Source organism: Erigeron canadensis, chromosome 9 (genome assembly GCF_010389155.1).
Source record: "Erigeron canadensis isolate Cc75 chromosome 9, C_canadensis_v1, whole genome shotgun sequence".
NCBI classification, from domain to species: Eukaryota; Viridiplantae; Streptophyta; class Magnoliopsida; order Asterales; family Asteraceae; genus Erigeron; species Erigeron canadensis.
In genome coordinates this window covers 16,313,826-16,338,223 of record NC_057769.1, presented here as the reverse complement: position 1 = coordinate 16,338,223, position 24,398 = coordinate 16,313,826, and the positions used below count along the sequence as shown (strand labels likewise).

Below are 24,398 nucleotides of genomic sequence, written 5' to 3'. Positions count from 1 at the left end.
TTCAGTGAGAATGTTTCTTCAGTGGAGAGATCTTGACTGGAGTGAAGTCCAGTGAACAAATCTGGTGGAATCCAGATTTCTATACAAGTAAGTTGTTCACTGGTCTTCACATAATTTCTGGACAAATCTTCAGAGGGCTCTAGTAGTTACGTCTGGAGCGAGTCCAGTAAATCTGGACCTAACAAATTCCCCCTATTTGTTTAGAAATTATGCAAGGATTTTCAAGCTTGTATCTATACAAGTTTGTGCTTGAAGAATCCTTGAAAAAATTTGACTAAGTCTAATTTAAATTTCTGGAGAGCCACTTTATAGATCATCAGTGTTCCCAGTTTGTACATTTTAATTTCTAGACTTAATCTGGATAAGTACTTGCGAAAAATAGGAATTGCAACATTTATTTACAAACATCAACTGGAGGAAAGTTACAATTTTATCAACATAAAATAAATACAAGTACAATATCATAGTCAGGCCTTTTTCTTTTCAGTATGCCCAGATGGCTCTTCAGTCAGCGGAAAGGGGGTAGGGAATCTTGGTGGATCAGTGAAGAGGTCCCGACCAAGGTTGCGACAAAACTTAGTTGCTTTAAGGAACTTATCAAGAGCAAGCAAAACGGGACAAATGAGGACTGGTCCTTGGCTAGGCAGAGATACTACGAAGCCATGAAAGAGGCAAAGAAGATTGTAGCTATAGCAAAAGAAAGAGCGTACGAAGAATTGTATAAGAAACTAGACTCCAAGGAAGGCAAAAACGATATATTCAGAATTGCTAAAGCAAGGGAGAGAAAACGTAGGGATTTAGGAGACGTCATCTATATAAAGGATGAAAGCGGACAGAGCATTGTGAAGGTGGAAAACATTAGGAAAAGATGGGAAGAGTACTTCGCTAATCTATTTAATAGGAGAGAGTCAGGGCGAAGTAAAGGATGAATCGATCACAGTACTCACTCAGACATATGCTGCGACAACGACGATACTCCGAGGATCAGCCAAGAGGAAGTAAGGCTTGCCCTAAAGATGATGGGGAGAAACAAAGCAACAGGTCAAAACCAAATTCCTATCGAGGCATGGAGATGCTTGGGAGATGTAGGGATAAGCTTGCTGACAAGCCTTTTCAACAAGATTTGGACAAGTGCAAAAATGCCAGAAGAATGGAGACTTAGCGAGGTCATACCTATCTATAAGAACAAGGGGGACGTGCAGAGTTGTAGCAACTATAGGGGCATTAAACTCCTAAGTCATACCATGAAGCTATGGGAGAGAGTGATAGAGATGAGGCTTAGAAGGGTTACAAAGGTAGCAGAGAACCAATTCGGTTTTATGCCAGGTAGGTCGACAATGGAGGCTATTCACATCACCAGAAGCCTTATGGAGAAGTATAGGGAAAGACAAAAAGCGCTACACTGTGCCTTCCTAGATTTGGAAAAGGCATACGATAGTATACCACGACAGCTGATTTGGAGGACGCTACAAGCGAAAGGGGTTACCGGGAGATACATGAGGGTTATTAAGGATATGTACGATAGGGCGAGGACCGGTGTTCGAACCCCTGTGGGGAACACGGAACTTTTCTCGGTAGATATGGGCCTACACCAAGGTTCGGCACTTAGCCCATAGGGGCGTTCATATTGCAGTCCAAACCGAGAAAACCGAAGAACCGGACCGATATTGAACAAAAACCAAACCAAACCGAAGGTAACGGTCCGGTCCACGATTTAGTATATTGTACCTTTTCGGGTCTCGGTTCGGTTCCGTATATAAACCGAGCAAACCGAGAATTAGACCGAAATGAGTATAAATACAATAACGGATGTATAAATGTCTTCCACTTATTTAGGAAGCATACATATAATTATTTTTTATTAGCATATCACATAGCATTGTATACGTAAACTTTTTGATAGCCTTTTTCTCCAAGTTTCAAACTTCCAGTAACCCTAAACAATCTTTAATATTGCCATCGAAAGGAAAGATCAACTAAGTGACTAACAGTAAGCCTTCGTTTTATCATTATTAACGTAGTATGTGAATATGCGATTAGTGATTCTTCAATATTCATGTGTGTCAATATTATGTCATCATGTATAGATGTGTGTATATATATTATATATACCTACTCGTGTAATTTGATTTGAAAGACTAATATGTAATGTAAAATGTGAATGTGTTTATCTTTATGAATCTACTCATGTCATTATGTAAATGTATATGTAATATGTCATGTTAGATAGTTGAGAACTCAGTCATTCACGTCCAAATAGTTTAATATACATCTAAGTTACATGTTTTAGGTGTCGTCCATCACTTCAGCTTATAATTTTCATACTAAATGACTCGGTTCGGTCCAACCTATCAACCCGACAAACCAAACTATAAACCGAACACGAACCGGACCGAGAACATCGGTCCGGTCCTCGGTTCTATTTTTTTGCATTCCCGGTTTTCGATTCAGTCCTATAAACACCCGGTTCGGTTCGGTTCTTGGACCGTGAACACCCCCATTAGCCCATACCTTTTTACATTTATCTTAGACGAACTATCCAGGGGCCTACTGGAGGAACTACCGTGGTGTATGATTTTTTCCGATGACATTGCGCTGATAGCGAGATCGACGGAGGAACTAAACCAGAGGCTAGAGAAATGGAGAGAAGCCCTTGAAGACCATGGTTTGTGTGTGAGCCGAGAAAAGACAGAATACCTTAGATGTGACTTCGATAACCAGGATATAAGACAAAATGGGGATGAGGTTATTAGCAATGGGGGCCACATATTGCGTCCGAAGGAGTCTTTTAGATACCTGGGATCAGTGATACACAAATCGGGGGGGATAGACGAAGACGTGACACATCAAATCCAAGTCGGATGGATGAAGTGGAGAGCAGCTACTATAGTCATGTGTGACAAGAGGATCCCGCTAAAGCTGAAAGGGAATTTTTATAGAGTGGCTATTAGACCGACTATGCTATACGGGTCAGAATGTTGGGGGATGACAAAAGCCCAAGCGGCTCGAGTAGAGGTGGCTGAGATGAGGATGTTAAGGTGGACTTATGGGAAGACCTTAGCAGACAGGATCCCGACGGGAGTTTTTAGAGCAGAACTTGAAGTAGGGACCATCATTAACAAGCTAAGGGAAGAGCGTTTGAGATGGTTTGGTCATGTTAGGAGTAGGGATGAAACTGCACCACTAAGGAGAGCGGAGTCTATTCATGTGGACGGCATACGAAGAAGGGGACGACCAAAGATGATGTGGGAGGATCGATTAGCGAAGGATCTAATAGAACTTGGCCTGTCGGAGGACATGACGTCGGATAAGACGACATGGAGAACTAGGATTAGAGTAGAATATTAGGTTAGGGTAGGACTTTTGGGCGACCTAGATAGTCTTCTTTTCCCATATTGCCTTGTCAAAGGAGATTTGTGAGGGTTTGGCCTAGAGAAGTGGCTTAACTACGCTACAGAGGACTTTGACATGACAGGAAGAGTGGTAGGTAGATGGAGGTGGAAGTACGGAATTCCGAATGCGTTAGAGGAGCTTCCAGGTAGAGGTAGTGGAATGCGAGGGTAAGGCATATGGGTTTTAGATTAAGTAGACTTTTTATTTAGACTTTGGTTCTCTGTGACCTTTCGTAGGGGTTTTTGGCCTTGTGTCTCGAGAGGCCTAAACCGAGGGGGGAGGTTACTCTTGTGTTTGTTTCCCCCAAAATGGCTGTCGGAGAATATGACCAATGAGAGTTTATCTAGAGGGCTAGGGGTTTATGACTAGTTTATTGGTTTGGAAGAGCAGGTGAGAGGATTAGGATTAGGATAGCTAGGAGGCCTAAGGTCCTTTTTTTCCATAGGTTGTTTAGAAGTAGTTACTACCTTGGCTCAATCGGGATCTTTTCAGGTTTTGTCATTTCTTATTTATATGTATGTTTGTCTGGGTTGTTTCCCACTACTTGTTTGAGTTACGTAGTAGTTTGCTACTTTTGTGTTTTATATGCCCAATATGGTTGCTTTCGTATTTGTATTTGTATTGTCAAACATGTTTCTAAGATATCGGTAGGACGCATGATTGATACGCGTTCGACCCGCATAGTAGCCGGACCCAGCAGACAGGTATTTCTTCTTTTCAGATTCTCGGCAGACAGGTATGATTTTCTAAACATTTCTCATTTTCCGTCTTGCACTCCTTTGTGGCCGGAGGTCCCTATGGAAGCAGTCTCTCTACCTTTGTGTAGAGGTAAGACTGTCTACAGCTTACCTCCCCCATACGCCGCGCAGGGATTGGGTCCTGTTGTTGTTGTTGTTGTTGTTGTATGATATCACATGTAAGTTAATTATTACCCTTGACTTATTTGACTATATTAACAGTAATAAATCAAATCAAAGTAATAATTATAGGGTAAGATACATGCACCTTGTGATATGTAATTAATATCCACTTGTAAATTGTGATCTTCAAGAATCCAGCGTCTTAATTGTTTGTCAGTTCCACTATATTCCTATAGCAATAAAATATAAATGGGACCGATATGATCTTTGGAGAGGATTAAAATTAAGAAGGGAATTCTTAGTTTTAATATTCTCGTAGGGACATTGGAGTCCAAGATAATGAGGGTGTCTCAATATCTTGAACATGCTTGGGAGGCGTGGTTAGCCTTTTCGTATGTGTTTATGTAATGGGTGGCGTGGTTAGCCATTTCGGGAGATCGATGGTGACATCGATAATCGGTAGAATTAATTTCGACAACCTTGAAATTTAACCCTTCAGCTGTGAAATTAATGAACGTGCGACATGGGCAAATCGTAAGAGAGGGTGAAAACCCCCAACCAAAAGTTGGCGTGAAAGCCAAAAGGTGAAGACCTTGTTCCACGTTGCTATGTATGATGCTGAATATCCTTTGAGATCCTACAAATGGAAATCCATAGAAACTGACGTTAGCCATTTGGCTAACGCCACTCCGACGCTCAAGACAGTATCATCATTTTGAAGAATAAACAAATAAATAAATAAATGAATAAATAAAAAAGGATTTAGAAATCATACCTGATTTTGTCAATGAGACAAAATTAATTACACATGATATAATTTAAGGTGGATGGCGTTCCAAGCTCTTGGAACTAATTTACCTTCTAGATCTTGTAACCAATAAGATCCTTTACCAGCTTCTGCCTCGATCAAATAAGGTCCTTCCCATTTCGGGTTCAATTTCCCATCAGGCTTGATCAAAGCTTTCTTTAACACTAAATCCCCAACTTGAAATCATCTTAATCTTAAATTCTTATTATAAGACTTGGCGATTCGTTGTTGATAAGCTGCTATTCTTATTCTGGTTATTTCTCGTAATTCATCTACAGCTTCCAAGCTTTCAAACATTTATTCTTTGTTTTTTCTCATAAGTCAATAGACTTATCCTAGCAGTTGGTTAGTCCATTTCAGTGGGCAATACTGCTTCTGCTCCAAAAACAAGCGAAAATGGGGTTTGCCCAGTTGCATTTTTAGAGGTTGTGCGATCAGCCCATAAGACAAATGGTAACTCTTCAGCCCATTTTCCTTTGGCCTGTCCCAGTCTTTTCTTTAGATTGTTCATAATAATCTTATTACTTGACTCCGCTTGACCATTGGCTTGAGGATGAACAGGGGTAGAAGTGATCATCTTGATTCCCCATCTTTCACAGAAATTTGTGGTTTTCTTTCCAATAAATTGAGAACCATTGTCACAAATTATCTCTGCTGGAACCCCAAATCTGGTCAATATATTCCTTTTGATGAAGGATATAACATGAGACTCCTAGATCTTGGAATATGCTTCAGCTTCAATCCATTTTGAAAAATAATTTGTCATTGCCAAAAAATATTTCTTCCCCGCTGAAGATTCTGTCATTGATCCTACAATATCCATTCCCCACTTCATGAATGGCCATGGTGACAAAACCGGATACATAGGTTCAGCTAGTTGATGATGAATGTTGCTATGTCTTTGACAAGCATCACACTTCCTAGCATAATCTTCAGCATCTTGTTTCATGGTTGGCCAATAATAACCAGTCCTTAAGATTTTCGAATGTAAGGATCTTCCAGCTGTGTGGTTCCCACATTCTCCTTTATCTGCTTTGCTTTGCTTTGCAAGTCTTTTTGCTGCTGAATATGTTGTCCCGCACACTTCCGATACCCCAGAGATGGTATTAATTACTTTTGCATTCGCTGGTGGGGAATCTGCTTTTTGTGTTGATTTTGGTTTGGAAAAGTCCAAGTCTTCAACATCTTTGGCCTTCTTCCTTCCAAGGAGTTCTGTCAAATATCCTTTTACTAATAAAGTGGATATTTCTCTTCTTAACATCTTGCAATCTTCGGTGATATGGCCAAAGTCTTCATGATAAGCACACCACTGGCTAGGGTCTTTCTTCTTGAAGTATCCGTCATTTTTCTTCTGAGGCCATCTCACCTTCTCTCCAAGATCTCTAAGCGCCATTATAATGCCAGGAGTTCCTACAGAGAAACAGTATGATGCCAAAGTTGGATATTTGACCCCGTCATCTTCTTCAACGACATTGACTTGATCATCTACATGTCTTGAGTAAGGTTTGTGTCTCGGTTTAAACACCGGGGTTTCTGCCTTCCGATTTGGACGATCATATGATAAGGCATCTAATTTCGAAGTTGTAAGTTCATTTTCTTCGATCCATATAAATCTTGTTGCCCTTGCTTTTGCTTCATCTAAATTTTTGCATGGCGTCATTATGAGATCTTCCTGGAATTTAGATCCTTTACGGAGACCTCTCTGCAAAGCTTGAATAGCGGTCAAACATGTCTAATTTAGGAATATTAAGAGATTCTTTTGTAAATCTAGTCATAAAATCTCTAAGTGATTCATGCGGTTTTTGAATTATTTTATATAGATCATCAGTCAATTTCTCAAAAGTACTACTACATGAAAATTGACTATAAAATAAATTTGTTAAATCAGCGAAAGAATTAATAGATAGAGGAGGCAAACTCTGCAGCCATTTTAAGGCTGATCCAGATAGTGTCGATCCAAATCTTCTGCATAAGCAAGCTTCTTTCAAATTTGATGGAATCGGCACCGTTTCCATTTTCTCCAGATACAACACAATATGCTCTTGTGGGTCAGTGGTTCCATCATATGGTTTCATATTTGGAACTTGGAACTTCTTCGGGATTTCTACGTTCGCAATCCTGTCGCCATATCTTTTGATTAGATAGGACGTAGGGTTGACTTCAGGAATTGGATTGCAAAATCTAGGAACGCTCAAAATCATGTCTTTAATCTTCTGAAATTCTCTAGCAATGTAATCATTTGCTCTTTGTCCCTGCGATGGATTAGTAAAAGCAAAAGATCGAGCAAAATTATTAGAATTGTTCAAACCTGCACTCATGGTGGCCGATGTTCCAGCAACATGAGTGTTTTGCGGAATATTACTCCAAAAATTAGGAGTCGTAGTTGGCATCGACGTATTAATAGGAGCAGACTCAGGAGCAGTTGGAGTCGTTGAAAACAAATTCCTAGGAGTCATCGGTGGTCTGTTTTCAAAAATCCTTGACTCAAGAATTTTGAATTGTGGCTAATTATATTCTTGATTAGTCTTAATTGTCTTATCAAGATTCTGCAAAATAGTAAACAAGTCAGGCAGTTCTTTAGAGTTAACATTCCTAGATCCGGTATTGTAGGGATCCGGATTGTCATAATCGTCGTAAAAACTCCTTCTTTGAGTCTGGCTTGATCTTGCATTCTCCTGAGATGAGTTTCCTGCCAAAAATTCTCCAAATAAGTCTGGGATCTGGAATGAATCCATTGGCTCCTTTCCTTTTTCCAGGGTAGAAGTTCGAGCAGCATTGTTCCTGTTTTTTCGATAAGAAGCACGTCCTGGGGGTGGAGGAGGCAAAGGAGTGAAAGAACAGGAGTAATTTGCGAAGAATTAGTTGGTTGAGTCGACATCTTCGGTATTAGATTTTGAAAAATCGAGATTTATGAAAATCAAAAAGAATTTTTATGAGATTGAAAGCACCGTTTGCCCCACGGTGGGCGCCAAATTGTTTTGGTCAAAAATTATCCAAGATAATCAACCTTGAAGACTTAGATCAATTATGTAACCAAACTTTCGTTCATGAGGTACTTGCGCACAAGTTGTCACTGAGGCTACAACTGTTACGATTCCTTCTGCTCCGGAATCTACAGTTCGTCAAGAGCCAGAGCCGATAGTTGTTGCTCCAAGGCCTTCATCTGCTCCTATTCAGGCTACAGTTCCTGTTTCTACTATAATGGGACGTTTGTTGGCTCCTCTGCAAAGACCTCAGATGCCTCCCACAGGAACTTTTAGTGCTCGTATGCCTTCATTTGAAGCTACGATGTCACCCCATGCTTCTACATCTGATGTTGCTTCTACTTCACGTCCACCTGTACCTGTTCAAGTGCAGTTGAGTCGTTTATTTTCTGAGAAGAAGATGTTCGAGATGAGGGTTACAGCTTTAGAGAATCAGCTTAGGCTCCAAGCTGCCAAGCATCAAGAAGAGATGGACTTAATGACAGCACTTGTTCATTCTCTTGGTTCTAGACTTGACCAATTCTTGGCTCAAGGGGGAGATAAGAATGGTTGTAAGGATGATGAGCTTGCTTAGAAGACAAGAGATGATGATCATGAAGATCAAGATCCAGCTCTAGGTCCAAACCAAGGACAACCAACAGATAGTGAGCCAGAGAATAGAGGTCAAGGTCAAGATGCTGCTGCTGCTATGGATACAGAGACTGCAAATATTCAGGGGGAGTTGCCAAGACAGACAGAGTCGGAGATTGCTGGTACAGCTGGTGCTAGTACTTCTAGGACTCAAGATAAAGGTAAAGTTGTGATGGGTGCTTCAGATGCAGATCCTGATGATCCAAATAATGATGATGAGGAAGATTCTAATTCAGGTAACTCCAATTCTAAGTCTAATAGAATAGAAAGGGAGATTCGAGAAAAGCTAGTGAATGATCCTCATAATCATATAGAAAAAGAAAATCTTAGCAAAGGAAAATCTACTCAGGATAGTGAGTCAACTAAGACTGATTCTACTACCAATGCCTCTACAGAGTCAGATTTGCACCCTTTAATTGTGCATAGACTAGAAAAGAGATTGGGTTATGATCCACAGGCTCATATGAGAGCTAGAGCAGAGATTATGGATTATGATGATTATTATGATCTAGGATCACTTAGGGATCAAATGAAAGAACGGTCAGGGTTAACTCATACATTTTCAGAGTCAGAGTTAGATTCGGATTCAGATTCGGATTATGAACCTTAGTGCTAATGATTTTTGTTTTTGTAATGATTATAAGATAAATATGAATGTATTTGTTACATTATATTTATGATATAATATTATTGTTGCAAGTTAAAATAGATAAAGATTATAAGATAAATATTAATGTAATTGTTGTATTATATTTATGATATAGTATTATTTAATTTAATTTCTTTTATGTATTTATACTATTATGTCTTGACTTAAGATTTGTGTTCTTTATCTTTGTATATGTGAATTGTTTGAATTGCAGATAAGCTTCAAAGGATAGGTGCATTGGACGATCTTGATGCTGAAGATGACTTAGAAAGTATCAATGGTGAAGATATGGAAGAAGAAGAGTTCATTACTTCAGAAGCTGATAGAAAAAGGTTGCTTGATATACCTTATGACTTTGATCGTGTCTTTAATGAAGATGAAGTCATTCAAGTTGAACCAATAGCTGAAGTAGAACATCTCAATCTTAATCCAATCAGAGACAGTCCAGATGAACCTAGGAATGCAGCAAGTTTGAGATTTGCTATATCTGCAAACATTATTGATGAAGGACATGACAATATTTTTGAGTTATATTGGAATATTGATGCTACACGAGAGATTGATCTTAGAAGATTCAATATACCTCCGGTGCAGCAAGATCCTGAGTTCATTATTCATAGAAGGATTCCAGTGGTTGTAACTCGTGCTGGTTTTCATGTGGGTGGAAATTTGAAACCGTCAATGTTTTGGGAGTTTATCTCAGACAAGGATGCACCAAAGTTGGTTCTATGATCACAGAATCAAATTGTTTATTATCAAAAGAAAGGAGGGATGCCAGTACATGTCAATAACTCAAAGACACTTCCACTCTCTCAGTGATTCTGACATGATAGATTTGGGAAGATGATGGTTCGTTAATCTTCAGAGAAATGGACTTGCAGATTTCTACTGGAATAGATTCAGAGATGAAAGAATTAGGAATTTCAGTGATAGAGGTCTGAAGCCAGAAGAGAGGTTGATTAAGCCAACACCTTTGAAGAAGATTAAGAATCAAGATGGCACATTTCGTTTTGAACAGCGAAGGATTAAATGTCTTAAAAAGGTTCCCGCTATCAGATGGGATCAATATATGCTGACAGCAATGACATTTTGGCAAATTGATATTAAGTCAGGCGAAGCACAGATATTTGTTGATGATTCACAGGAACAAATATTGCTACGCATGTATGATCCAATGCAGATTGTCAACTTGTCAAGAGGTGATCAGAGAAGACTTTTGAACACACCTTGTTCAGTAGTGGAATTTTGGAGAGTTGAAAAAAGGCGCTATCGCAACATTCTTGCACATTGTTTGCAAGAGAGAATTCATGCAAATAGCACAAGACTTTTGTTTAATGGATAGCTTTGAAGTTCAAGTTCGAAGACTTTAAAGAGATCTAGTTGCAATCGTCAAGGGGGAGTCTGTAGATGCAGTCGTTGTGACAATCGCAACATAGATTTGATTATCGTTTATGTTTTAGAAACTATGTTTGTAATCATTTAAATAAGAACTTGTGTTGATATTTAATGATTACGTTTGAACTTCAATATTAAATTTGTTTATGTTTTTTATTGTGTTTGTGTGTTATATATTGTTTTGCAGGTACACGAACATAGAATCAAGGTTTATAAGTGTCGTAGAACACTTGAACGATGATTGGATGTTATGTACGAGCCAAACGAAGCTAAAAAAAGAGCCAAAGGTCGTCCCTCGTGTTGACGTCATCAATATGAAGGAACAACCTCGTGCTGACATCATCACGAGGCAAGTCGATTGGTTTATTGTTTCAGGCCTAATCTTCGATTAAGGCCTAAGCCCACACGATCCAATACATAACTAGTATAAATACAAGACCTAATCTACGAAATTAGGTGAATCGTTTGGTAAATCTTAGAAGATATTCACGAAATTACGAATTAAGGTTAATTGTTCCTTCGTTTGATCTCCTACACGAACCACAAGCCTTGTGCATCTCCTTAGGTTGGTTAATTGCTCATTAATCGACGGAAGGCAATAGCAATCTAGTTATCTCAAGAGGATTCCGCACTCTTGACATAACGAATCACGTCTTATTACGATCCACGCAACAATAGGGTACCTTACAGGGTGGAGTAACTAACCACTACACGTGCAAAGTTCAAACGGTACTCAGTTGGATGGACATTGTCTTTCCTTAACGACGACGATGGACCACCGTAAGGTCTACCCCTCAAGTCGGGTGTGAGGATCCCATGTAAGGTCTTATGGCCGCCTACACACAACCCCACATCCCTACGTATGTGTGGCTTATGTCATATAGCCTATGTCTAGGAAAAAGAAAAGAAATTAAAGAAAGATAAGAAATAAAGAAAGTAAAGAAAGATGAAAAGTAAAGCTTTATGATGATAAGCACATTTAGGACTACGATGAATTCCTAATGTGTTAATTTATGTATGTTGCTTTAATGTTGACGATATGATCTTGCTAATGTATGATGTGATGGACACCATAGTAATGTGGTGATCATAACGTGCTATGACGAATATGTGATATTAACAATATGAAATGTTTTTGTTAATATATAATGAATTGGCAATGTTTTCGTAAACTCATGTTATCTTACTTAGCTTTTAAAGCTAACACTTGCTCTTTTAAAAAACGTTGTTCCCTCAGGTTAAGCAGGTTGAGCTAGTGAAACACTTAGCTTGGTGAGGCGAGTAGTTGCTACGAAGAAGACATTTAGTTTTCCCGCTTAGTTATTTATGTTAGCCTTATGATGATTGGCTACTATTAATATGACTTATGTATTGCTTATATTGGCATTTATGCTGGTGCCAAATCTAGATTATCTTATACTATTTTAATGATATGAATGTTGTAACACCAATTTTATAAATGACCTATCCATTAAGGGTTAGTTATGTTTTAAGGATTCTATTTTCTGCATTTCTAAATGCCATTAGGCAAAAGTTTTTGAAAATCCAGATTTTAAAATGACAGGTGTTACATCGGATCTTAATTTAATGATCGTACATTGTAAATTTGTCTAAGTTGTGACATTTATCGAGAATTTCTTTAGTGAGAAAAATACGATAAATTATAATACAAAAAGTGTTTGTATTTGGCTTTATCGTGTTCTCTAAAGAATTCTTTTTTGTTAATCATATCGGGTTCAAGAAAATTCTGTGTGAATTTTTCAAAGTGTTAATCAAGTTCGTGAAAGTTGACTTTATGGAAAGTCAATGTTCACATGAATTGAAAAATAAGTCTTAACTTTTATATGCAAAATGTACCAAGTGAACTTGTATGCATAATTTAACAAAAAGGGTTAAGTATGCATATTGTTGTTAAGTGGGTATAAATGTACATGTTTTACTTTGACCTTAATGTGCGCATTTTCCCAACAGGGTTGAATTTGCGTGTTCTAGTCAAGTAAAAGTGCATTTGCGAGTTTAACTTATTAAGGTCTCATTTACGTGTTTAGCCAAGTGGACATCATATGCGTGTTTTGCAAAAAAGGCTGGATATGCGCGTTTGTCAAGTGGGCTTAAATTTGCGCGTTCTAGCATAATGGGCTAACATATGCGCGTTTATACTAATGGACCTCATTTTGTGTGTTTTGGCACAATGGGCCAGATTGCGTGTTTGTGCACATGTCTTAGGGTTTGCGTCTTTATGTGAGTATATAAAGAAGATACAAATTTAATGATAATTTAAATCATTCGCGTGTTCTTCCTAAAAGACTCTCCATTTGCGCGTTTCTGTTTGAGCACTATTCACTATCTTTCGATTCATAAGACTTGATTTTTACGTGTTTTAAACACAAGAAACACTACTCTTAACACTCATTGAACAAAGATATATGTTTAACACAGTTTCTAAGTCCAGATTTCGTGTTTAAATGACCAAATATTTAGGGTTTTTATTTCGAATATAAAATCACTAAATGGGACTATTAATATGAAATGGATGAAGATATGGAACCGAAAAACTGTTAAATCGGTCAAATACGAAGCTAATCGTACCAGATTTAAAGTTTTTTAGGGTTCAAATCGATTGGATTGTGTTTTGAGAGGATGAACAGCCATGTGCGTGTTCTTCACCATATGTGTGTTCATCACCAGATGCATGTTCTTGGGAACACAGAAAGTCATATTCAAACGCTTCCAGAATTTGCTTGTTCTTGATAACGTCATCAAGGTGAAATGCACATTTGACCAGATATGTATGTTTCAGAGTAAAATACACCATTTGCGTGTTTTGTCACCATTTGCGTGTTGTTACTTCATATGCGTGTTTCATGACTGGTAAAAATTTTAAATTGGAAAATTTTTAAAATAAGTAAAATATGAAACAAAACATGTACTATCCAGTCAAACCCAACACCATATGTGTATATGGACACCATATGTGTGTATAAGGAATTCGCTTCTTCTAGGACCTCGGAAAATTTTGAAAATGGGAAATTTTTTGAATAAGTCAAATTAGAAATTACGAATTGCCTTATAAATTTGAACTTTAAAATTTAAGTAAAACAAATGGTTTTCGGTTAAATTCTAATAAAGTTCAAAGTGTCGCTTATTAAAACTAAAGGTTTTTGAAGGTTATGAAACAAATGGTTTCGCGACTTTAGAAAACAATAAAAGTTTTAATTTCAACTTGTTGATTCGATAAAATTTGGTGACGTTTTGAGGGGATTATGAAACAAATGGTTTCACTATCCTAGAAAATGTTAAGGATTTTATTGTTCAACCTAGTTGTCGATAATTGAAGTTAATAACATTCTCCGAACCGATAAAACTTTGTGTTTCAAGGGTTTTTGAAAATATTAACACCTTTAAAGTTCGACTGTTTTATCAATGGTTTGAGTTCATAACATTCTTAAATTTCATGAACTACAGGGTTTCAGGAGCTTAAAATGTCGGGACTCACCAGAGATAATGAAGATAGCTCATCTCAACAGCCTAAGAGGAGGAAAGTAGCTGTAGGAGGTGAACCATCTATGATATCTTCTCAACCAAGTTGCTCAAAATCCAATGAAGACATTGTGCCTAGTTTGGAAAATGAATTAGAAGATATGAGAGTCTTGATTGTAAGCTTAACGGAGAGATTTTCCAAGCAAGAATAATCACACCATCAAATACTTGAAGAGTTGAAGAATTAAGACACTCAACTTCAGACAAGTCATGAGGCTCTATAGAAGATTCAGTCTGAAACAACTTTACATCTAAAAAGAGTTGTCTCAGGGGGAGAAAGATCCAATGAGCAATGATGGTGATCTCAAGAAGCATAGAAGAGAGGGTGAGATCAATATTCCTAGCAGATAAGAAGAAAAGATCTCAAGATTATCAAAGGGCATACGGATTGGCACTCCAGTTGCTACATCTCAGGGGGAGCAAAGCCAGCATAATGAAGTTGGTACCTCTCGGGCTCCCACAGCTCAAGACAAAGGGAAGAGTATTGTTGAAGATACTTTCCCGTTACCGACTGGAGATGTAGATGTCCGTTTCCAGACTCATGCCTATGAATCCGAGAGTAAAGAGGAGCTTATTGCCATTGATGGTCTTAAAGACTTGGATGACTTGGTTGAAGAAGATTCGGAAGGCTCAGAGGAGGGGGAATGGATACCTCACTTAGATTGGAAAGGAGTGATGGTATCACCTAAGCATAGGTTTGAGTATGAAGATGCTCTAATCACAAACCCGAATCTATTCAAGTCTGATGGTCAAAAGGAACGTAAGTTTAAATCCTTTTATGAGCTTCCCGCTTAGGATTTAACTCTCTCAGTTTACTATAAGAAAGATACAGGAAGAGGTACTAAGCTTGTTGTTAGCAGTCTTACGGATAAACAGGGCAAAGATATTGATGATGTATTGATGAGCGCCATTTTGTGATAACAACCCCTAAGGAAAGGCTTCATTTCTATGCTTAAATGAGTTATTATTCCGGAACTATTGGTACTTAATAAATGACGTGTTTATGCAGGTTCCCGGAAGATGCGAGAGAGGGTAAATGACATCAAGTAACTCAAGAAGGAAGCCTATGAAGTTACAAGACACAAAGAAGTGATTTGGGAGCCAAATGAAGATGCAAGAACAAGTTCAGCAGCCACCAGCGCCGCTGGTAGCCTAGCCAGCGCCACTGGCCACTCATCAGCGCCGCTCGCCACCTAGCCAGCGCCGCTGGAACTCATCAGCGCCGCTCCCATTGTCACAAGTGCCGCTAGCCCAGGAATGCCCAGGACCAGCGCTGCTGGCCGGCCCAGATCAGGAACCAACTTTTATCATTATTTAAGTCGAACTAACCCTCAAAACCCTAAGAGAGAGCCGATTTAATAGCCCTAGCCGCCCAGCAACAACCCTAGATCGAAGTTGCAGATTCCAAGGAGGTTTTGGAGCATCTAAACACCTTCCGATATTGACTCTTGGTCTAGATCTTTCATGTTTATTTACTTTATATTATCGAACAATGTTTTTCATCTTTTCAGACTTTGTTATTCCTTTAATAATGCTAGGCTAGTAGGCTGAATACTTGTTTGGATCGATGTGATCATGTAGACGCTTATTGTTTTACTGTGTTTGTTTAGATTATGTTGTAATGTGCTTTACTGTTTATCGTAGATCCATGTTTATTAGTAATTCATGTTGCTATTGGTTTTATATCTGAACATATTAGTTTAATTCTGATGGTTGTCTATGATCATACACTAGGACTAATATGCTAGGACAGAAAATGTCTAGTCGGTCTTTAACTAGAAGTAAAAAGTGATTCACTTGTAGCGGAGGGATCCAGAACCAAAGTAACTAGGAAGAATTGAACATGAAACTTAACAATACCAAACGCGATCCTTTGACTTAGAAAAGAGCACTGTGGTCACCGGAGAGGATTATATCTGGTCATGGCTTAAGAGCCAGATAATTAAAAGATGAATTAGTAACACAAACTTTAGGTCATAATGCTTAAAACAATGAATCTAGTGAGAATTTGTTTTAAAGGGTAGTGTGAGTCTAGCGACAGCACTACTAACTAGGCAAAGTGAATCTAACGAGAATCTGAACCGTGATTAAGTTTCCAACAGGCTAACAAACCAGTAGGATAGTATTTGGTCGCACCATGAGATCGAAGATGCCAAATAAGTATTTTAATTTAAATACTGTTATTTGCTTTTTCCAAACTACTTTCAGATTAGCTTCTCGCTGCGGAGCGTGTGGTTAGATTTTAATTTACTGTTAAAAGTATTAGTTTATTAGGAGTTAGTGACAAACCCCCAAACAAACTAGAATTACACGTACTACTAGATTAGGTAACGCAACGCGTCCCTGCGAACGATCATGTAACTTACCACTAGGCTATACTACACTGACCGGGTTCTATGCTCGTTAAGTGTGTTTAGGTTAGATAGTTACTTTTACAACATAAATTTAAAGACAGGAAATAAAATGCACATCACAGTCTTTTGGCGCCACTGTCGGGGACGCGACGCATTCTTGGTTTAGTAGTGTAGTTCGACCCTATTTTGTGTTTCGACACGAAGTAGTTAATTTTCAGTACTTCATTTTAGGTCAAATTAGGTTAAATAGTAAATTAGGTTAAAATTGGGGTTAGCTTAATTACTTTGCATTTTCATTTTTCTTTAAAATCAAAAATCCAAAAATAATTTCATTTTCATTTCTAGTAAAAGTAGTTTAATTTAGTTTTTCAATTCTAGCTTTATATTGGTGCATTGATCTTTTTCTTGAGTTTTGCAGGGTATTTAGGTAGTTGATGCGTTTGAGATCTGGAACAGTTTTAAGACGTAGCTTGATGAGCCTCAGTAGACTCAAACGAAGGAGGAGGCTCTACAGATCCAATTCTACCCCCATAGGTAATTTAGAACACCTTTTCAACTTAGAAGACCCCATAGGAACAACCGAAACCATGTCTCAACCCAATTCCCCTAGAGGTGTAGTTGACGATTTTGATCGACCGATGATGGAAAGGACGAGAGCCGCAGCACCAATGTCAGGATCGGCTATAGTCTTACACAACTTGGGAGATTCGTTTTCAGTCAAAGGACATCACCTTAAGTTAATTCAGGATAACCAGTTCGACAGCCGAGCCAATTCCGACCCTCATAAGCATGTAAGCAAGTTCACCAGTTTGTGCAAAATGTTCAAATACGGAGAAGATGTCACCGATGACAATGTGTAGCTTAGCTTATTCCGTCGTCTCTCACCGGAGAGGCACGTGCTTGGTTCGATGAGCTCGATGAAGGTACCATCACTACATGGAATCAACTTCGCGAGGAGTTTGTTTCGCGATTCTTTCCCCTGAGTTTAGCTAGGAAAATGCTTCGAGACATCAAAGCTTTCAAGCAAGACGAAGGAGAATCACTAGTTGTTGCATGGAAAAGGCTTAGGGAGATGATCAGAAACTGTCATGGGAATGGACTTAGCAAGGATGAAATCATGGAAATCTTCTTCTATGGTCGTAAGTACAAGACTACAAATGTCGCGTACAAAATGATGGAGGATATGGTGCAAGCTAGCTTAGCTCGAGATGTGGATGATAAGGATCGAGAAAGGAAGCCGAGAAAAACCGTGGCTAGCAGCGAGAGCAGCTCCGACAATGAGGTAATTCATGAAGTTAAAGCTATATCTAACCGTTTTTCTACTTTTGAAGATAGGTTGAACATTACCGAGGATACAACAAATGCGGGTGCAACAAATGTGGAGGAATGCACTATACCGAAGATTGTGGAGAGGAGGATACCGAGCAAGTCAATTTTGTCCAGAACCAATACCGAAGAGGCTTTCAACGAGGACTATTTCAAAGAAATCCCGGTAATTCTAACTTTAATGCAAATTATTCTAGAGATAGTTTGGGTTCTTTTCAAAATATATGGCAAAGGAGTAACGGTTAACCCAAGCAGTCGAAGGTGGAAAATGAAGTCAAGGAGGATTCGATTGCCAAGCTTACCAATATGATGGAGAGGTATATGGACATAAATGACAAAAGGCATGACTCCTTGGCAAGCTACACGAAGTCACTCGATGAGAAAATAAGCAATCTCAATCAAAAGGTTGACAAAGGAGTAAGAAATCAACACGTCGCAATCAAAGAGCTAGAAAGGAGGATAGATAGATGGATTGAGCAGAATACAAAGAAGGAGAATGGTCGATCTTGCAAGGAAGCTCAAGCTCAAACCCTAGTTCGAGTCAAAAGTACCAACCACCAATCGGACAAAATGAGAATGTGAACGCCGTGTTCACCGAAAGTAATGACTCTACTGTGGTTTCTAATAATTCTTCTAAAAGTTCAAATCAGGTACAGGTCATGCGAAAGCAAAATGGAGATGAAACGGACAATAAGGCAATTTTGGAATCTGTCCAGAACCCACCAGCGCCGCTGGAGGTACCATCCAGCGCCACTGGAAACCCTTCAGGCAACAACCAGCGCCGCTGGTGACCTTTCAGGTGCAAACCAGCGCCGCTGGTAGCCCCTAGGTGAACAACCAGCGCCGCTCGTGAGTCCGTCAACTTAGATTCGCAAAAAGCTTCGTTTTTAGAAGAAGACCTAGGTATCCAGCTCGCATCCAAATGCAAAATGAAAGATGGAGACGATTCGGACAGAAGTAAAGAAGTTCAAAGTCCCGACACACCGGATGACAGGAAACAGCTACCGCAAGCAACTGAAGATCCAGGACGTTTACTTATCCCTTGCATTATTAATAATGAATATCTTTCGGGAGCATTAGCTGATTTAGGGTCAAGTATTAATGTTATGCCTACGTCCATTTATGAGAAACTTACCCCCTGTTTGCTAAAACCCGCCAACATGAGCATTCAGTTAGCCGATCAGACCTACCGACAACCCAAGGGGATTGTCGAACAAGTACATGTTAGGGTTAAGGACTTAGAATTTTGGACTGAGCTTGTTGTGCTTGATTCGGCAGATGAAATAGTTACACCGTTAATTTTAGGTCAACCATTTCTGCATATTGCTGATGTAACCATCCATGTTCTTAAGCGAGAAATATCACTGTCTGATGGTAGAAATAGGATCAAAGTGTCAAACCTTGATAAAGAAGTTGAACTGATCAAAGAAGAATATCTTAGTATGGAAATAGGAAATGATGATCAAAACCATAGTGAACAAACCTTAGGAAGAAAACATGAGAATATAATATCTTATGAATGCTTTAGAAACCTAAGGGAGGAGAAAGAGAAAATAGAGGAACAGTTAAGGAAGGGGAGAGAAGTCGCTAATAGGGTTAGAAAAATCTTAGGAAACATGAAGTGGGAGGAACGTGTAGCTGACCTTGAAAGAGATAAAGTGAACGAAATAATGACTAGTGAACCTAATGGTAAATTTTATGGAGACCCTAGCATATTTCAAATTCCTAGCTACATAAACTCCATCTGTTTTGAAAATACCTGCTTAGACTTTAGGTCTACCTCTAATATCTTACCCATAAGAATTCACGAGAACCTTGTAAGGAATTGTGGGAATAAGGGTCAACATAAAGAATTAGAAATTAGGTTAGTAGGAGGAGCGAAGGTTTTAACCAAAGGCTTCGTTAGGGATCTGGTCGTTAGTGTAGCAGGATTAGATATCCCAGCCAACTTTTATTTAGTGGAAGATGACTCGATGACACGGGATCATATCATCTTAGGACAACCGTTTTTGCTTTCGGTAGGATCATCAGTTAACGTGAAAGCAAGGAAGATGATTATGACCTTAGGATACAACCAAGTAGTTATCATCAAGGAAGACATTAGTGAATCGAACCCATTTGGAACTAAATGCAAAACTAGAAGTTACATTTGGGAAAGCAAGAAAAGAAGGATAGAATAACACCTTATGAATAAGTCAAACCTTTACATCAAAACACTGACAGGTTCCGGCCCTAGGCCTAACCCGTATTCCTCCACCTAGTTCCTAGACCGAGTCCGGCTGAAGACTCGTTAAACTTAGCGCTTCTTGGGAGGCAACCCAAGCTGTAATTTTTATTTTTTATTTTTCATTTTTAGGAAATTGTGACTAATTGCAACTAAGAGATTGTTTTAAATCTTATCATTTGTGATATTTTATGAGTATGTTTTGAGTACCACAGATGCAAGCTTTCAAGGATTGAAGAAACAAGTAACTTATTGCAATAGTACTTTATGTTTTTATTTTTCATTTTTGTTTTAGTTCGTATTTTTCCATTTTTTGATAAATTGATTGAAGTGTGCAGAAGTATATTGATTTGTAGTCTGAAGAAAACCATGCACGTGACCAAAAGCTAAGTGTGGGGGAGTTCGAGCATCAAATCGCTGAAGAAATCAGACCTCGGAACATGTACAGAAGTCACGAGGGCGGCTAGACACTAACCAGCGCCATTGGGACTGCATCAGGGCAGCCCAGCGCCATTGGACCTGCACCTGTGCAGCTCTAGCGTCGCTCCTTACCATCCAGCGTCGTTCCCTGTCCAGATTTAGCAACGAGCGCCGCTGGTCATCAACCAGCGCCGCTACCCGCTCCACCAGCTCCGCTTAAAGCTCCGTTCTGCACACCAGATCTCCAAAAACACAAAAAAAAATCAAACAGAGTGGAGAGTCAGATCCAAGGAAGTTCAAATTCAAACCAACCCTGAGGAAGAAGCGTGTCAACCAAGAAACAAATGGCGAAGAGGTCGTTGTTAGATTCATTAAGAAGATCAAGAATGTTCATAGGGTTCCTTTAAAGAAGTGGCCACAAAACATGCTTAGTGACATGGAGTATTGGAAGTAGACAGCTTCAGTGCAGCCGCTGTTGTTATGTCAACAAAAGCATCTGGGCACAAAGAGCTGCTTCGAGTCTACGATCCACTTCAGCTTATTAATCTATCAAGAAAGGACTTGAAAAGATTACATAGGCATCAGCTAGAAAGCTCACAACTCCTTATTGGCATAAAGGGTGTCTATGAAAGGATGGTGAAGTTTTGTCTTGCTGAGTATCTCCATGCCGACAGTCAAAGATTCTTTGATGAAATACCTAGACGGGTACAAGCAAGGGCTCCAGTTGGAAGTGAACAAAGTATGGTTCCTCCAATTGTAGAAGAGCCAAGTGCAGAAGTAAGGGATCCAGTTGATGTGGAACAAAATGTGGTTCCTCCAACTGTTGAACAAAATGCAGAAGTAAGGGTTCCAGGTATGGAAGGTCAAAGTTTTGATCCTCTTACAACAAGTGAACCAAGTACTTCAGTACCGGTACTTTAGATTGACGTTCTTGATGACAGGGTTTTTGGCCAGCACTTAGGATGACAAACAAAGACTTGAAGGTCACATCTAGATGCTAATGTCAAGGGGGAGACTATTAGTGCATGTTTCTCAGTGACAAAAGCATTCTAGATGTGTTACATATATTTTCATATATATCCAAGTCTTGTAATTTATCTTGTAATTACCGTTTGTCAATAATATTTTCTTGGCATATATTGTTGATCATATTGGGATCCATTTATGTTTATGTCTTTGTTTATTATTTGTATTTTGCAGGTTCTAGACATAACATGTAAAGAGTCATTAAGTTAATATTGTTTCTGTGTTTTACAGTAGTTGAAATGTTAACTTAATTTACTTCCACAGGGAAGCTAAGATAATTGCGTTTCCGCAGGAGAAACTGTATCTTAAATATATACTTCTTATAGGTAATATTGACGTTGTTGCTGCGTATGTACAACAGTAGAAGAACGTTGTCACTGCTAATGTTGTTTCTGCGTATATTTACTGCAGTAGAAACATTGGCGGAGTTAATGTCAATTCTGCGTCTTAAAAATAGTTAAGACATTAACTCAGAGTGTAATGTCGGTTCTGCGTCTTGACAGCAGTGAAGACATTAACTCTAATATTACTAAGTGTTATTTGAGTGTTCTCGGGAACTAGCAATTAGTTGCATGTGGAGAGAAAACTAAAGAGGTCATTTGAGGGTTCTTGGGAACGAGCAAAAGTTTGCTTATGGAAAGAACACTCAAATGGTTATTTGAGAGTTTCTGAAGAACTAGAAAAAGTATGCTTGTTCATAAGAACTCTCAAATGGTTTGAGGGTTTATGTGGAAACAAGCAAAAGTATGCTTTTACACAAGAACTCTCAAACTAGGCCAAAACCCTAATGGGCTTGACATGAGAACTCTCAAACCCAATAGATTTGAGAGTTTTTGTAACTTGCCTTTAAATAGAGGGTGTGTGTATGTGTGTTCCAACAAGAGGGTTGTTTTGGTCAAAAATCACCTAAGATAATCTACGTCGATGACTTAGATCAATTAAGTAACCAAACTTTCGTTCCCGAGGTTGTGTGCTTGTAAAATATGTTGAGTTACAAAGATGCGTTGATAAAAAGACTTTTGAAAATAGATTTTGTCTACTAAACAATAAGGAAGGTCAATGTAATCGCAAACTAATGTAAATAATGCAAGATATGTTAAGATAAACAAGATATTGAGCAAGAATCAAATAAATAATGCGTAAAGTAAAGAGTAAAGAGCAAGAACACCGATATTTGATGACGAGGAAAAGCCCTTAATCCTTAGAGGATCGTCAGCATAAAAACCCCGAGAGGAAACAATCGTTCCTGCCTTGTTCTTTTATTAATTGTCATTGAAATGAATACAATTGGTGAAAACAGGTTGATCGATCTTTTTAAGTGTGTGAGTAGCGAAAACAGTAAAATGCAATGTGTGTGAATACAAGTGAGTGATAGCAAGTGAAAAGTTAGTGCCTAGGATCGATCAAGCCTCTTCTATTTATAATGCTAGTGATAAACTAACTATCCGATATTGTAGGGATCTTCCACGTCTTCAGTTCTTGAACGTCGGTGAAGATCTTGACTGGTCAAGTGACCGTTAGTGTATATTGCCTCATGCTGAATTCAACTTGAAGTCCGATTATGTTGGGGACTAAGTCTTCTTTGCCTCATGCTGAATTCAACTTGAAGTCCGATTATGTTGGGGACTAAGTCTTCTTTGCATGTTGAGGAGATTCTTCACGTGTATTCTTGATTTCATACCGTTAGAGGTATTTCTCCATGTGAGATATTGAATAATATCAACCCTGTATGTATAACTCAAGAAAATAATAATAACATATGTAACAATACGTTAATAATCTTCCAAATGTTCCGCTGTGTCAAGATCCTGAGATGTCAAGATCTTGGGCTTTCAAGATATTGGTACCTGAAATTTTCCAGGCATAACAATTGTCCCCAAAGTTATTTAATAAAATCATTTTTATTTGAATAACTTTGAAGCTTCTAGAGGAAATAGGACGCGTGTAAAAAGGGTAGCCAAGAGTCTCAATAGTTCAATCATTTCACCCCCCCCCCCCCCCCCCCCCCATTTAAGTGAAGTCACCCTATTGCGAAAATCAAAAATTCCTTTTATGCTTAAAAAAGTTCTCATCCTTTTTTCCATTTCTATCAATTCCCACAACATTACAATGTCTGAAATCAGCAATGGTGATTCCCATCTCGAAATCCATGATCCCCAAAGGGTTAATTGGGGAACTACAAAGTCAGAGATGAGACTTCCTTACGTAAGATTTACAATTGTTATTTTCTAATTTTTCAGTTTTGAAAATTAACCTTTGGTTTCCTTTTACAGTGTTTTTCCCAAATGAGGTTCGCACACATGGAAGTTGCGCGACTTAAGAATGAAGAAATAAAGAGTCAATATCAGTTTATCTTCTCTCTCTTGGATCAAAGAAAAGCATAGGACTTAAGGATAAAAGCACTGGAGGAGGAACTGGCTAAAACTAAGGAGGAATTCAAGGTAGCCAGAGTTGATTTGTAGAGAAACAATGTATTAGGAGGGGCAAGATTGATCCGGAGTGGTCAATCATGGTCGTAAAAACTGCTTATAAAAGTAGTTTTATGTATATGTGCTCATGAAAAATATTAATCTTTTGATCCATTTCGATTTTCGTTCAAAAATCAAAACTGTTAACGAGGGCAAAATTGTCGAATGAGTAATTAATATTACTGCATCGTTTGTCGGGTAATCATGACTTTTGGCTTACTAGATAATAATTCAGTAAGTAGTCAAATCAACAAAGTAATTAAAGATAAGATATATGCACCTTGTGTGAGCGATTAAAATCCCATTTAATGGCTATGATCT

The 24,398-nt window shown here is 38.6% G+C and overlaps 1 protein-coding gene across 1 annotated transcript; it reads left to right on the top strand.

Annotated features, from left to right (window-relative positions):
* The first annotated feature begins 1,244 nt into the window (after positions 1-1,244).
* Positions 1,245-3,348, top strand: LOC122583276. Its single transcript, XM_043755698.1, has 2 exons — positions 1,245-1,596; positions 2,603-3,348. Exons 1-2 carry the CDS (start codon positions 1,245-1,247, stop codon positions 3,346-3,348), a joined length of 1,098 nt encoding a protein of 365 aa, XP_043611633.1.
* The last annotated feature ends 21,050 nt before the right edge of the window (positions 3,349-24,398 follow it).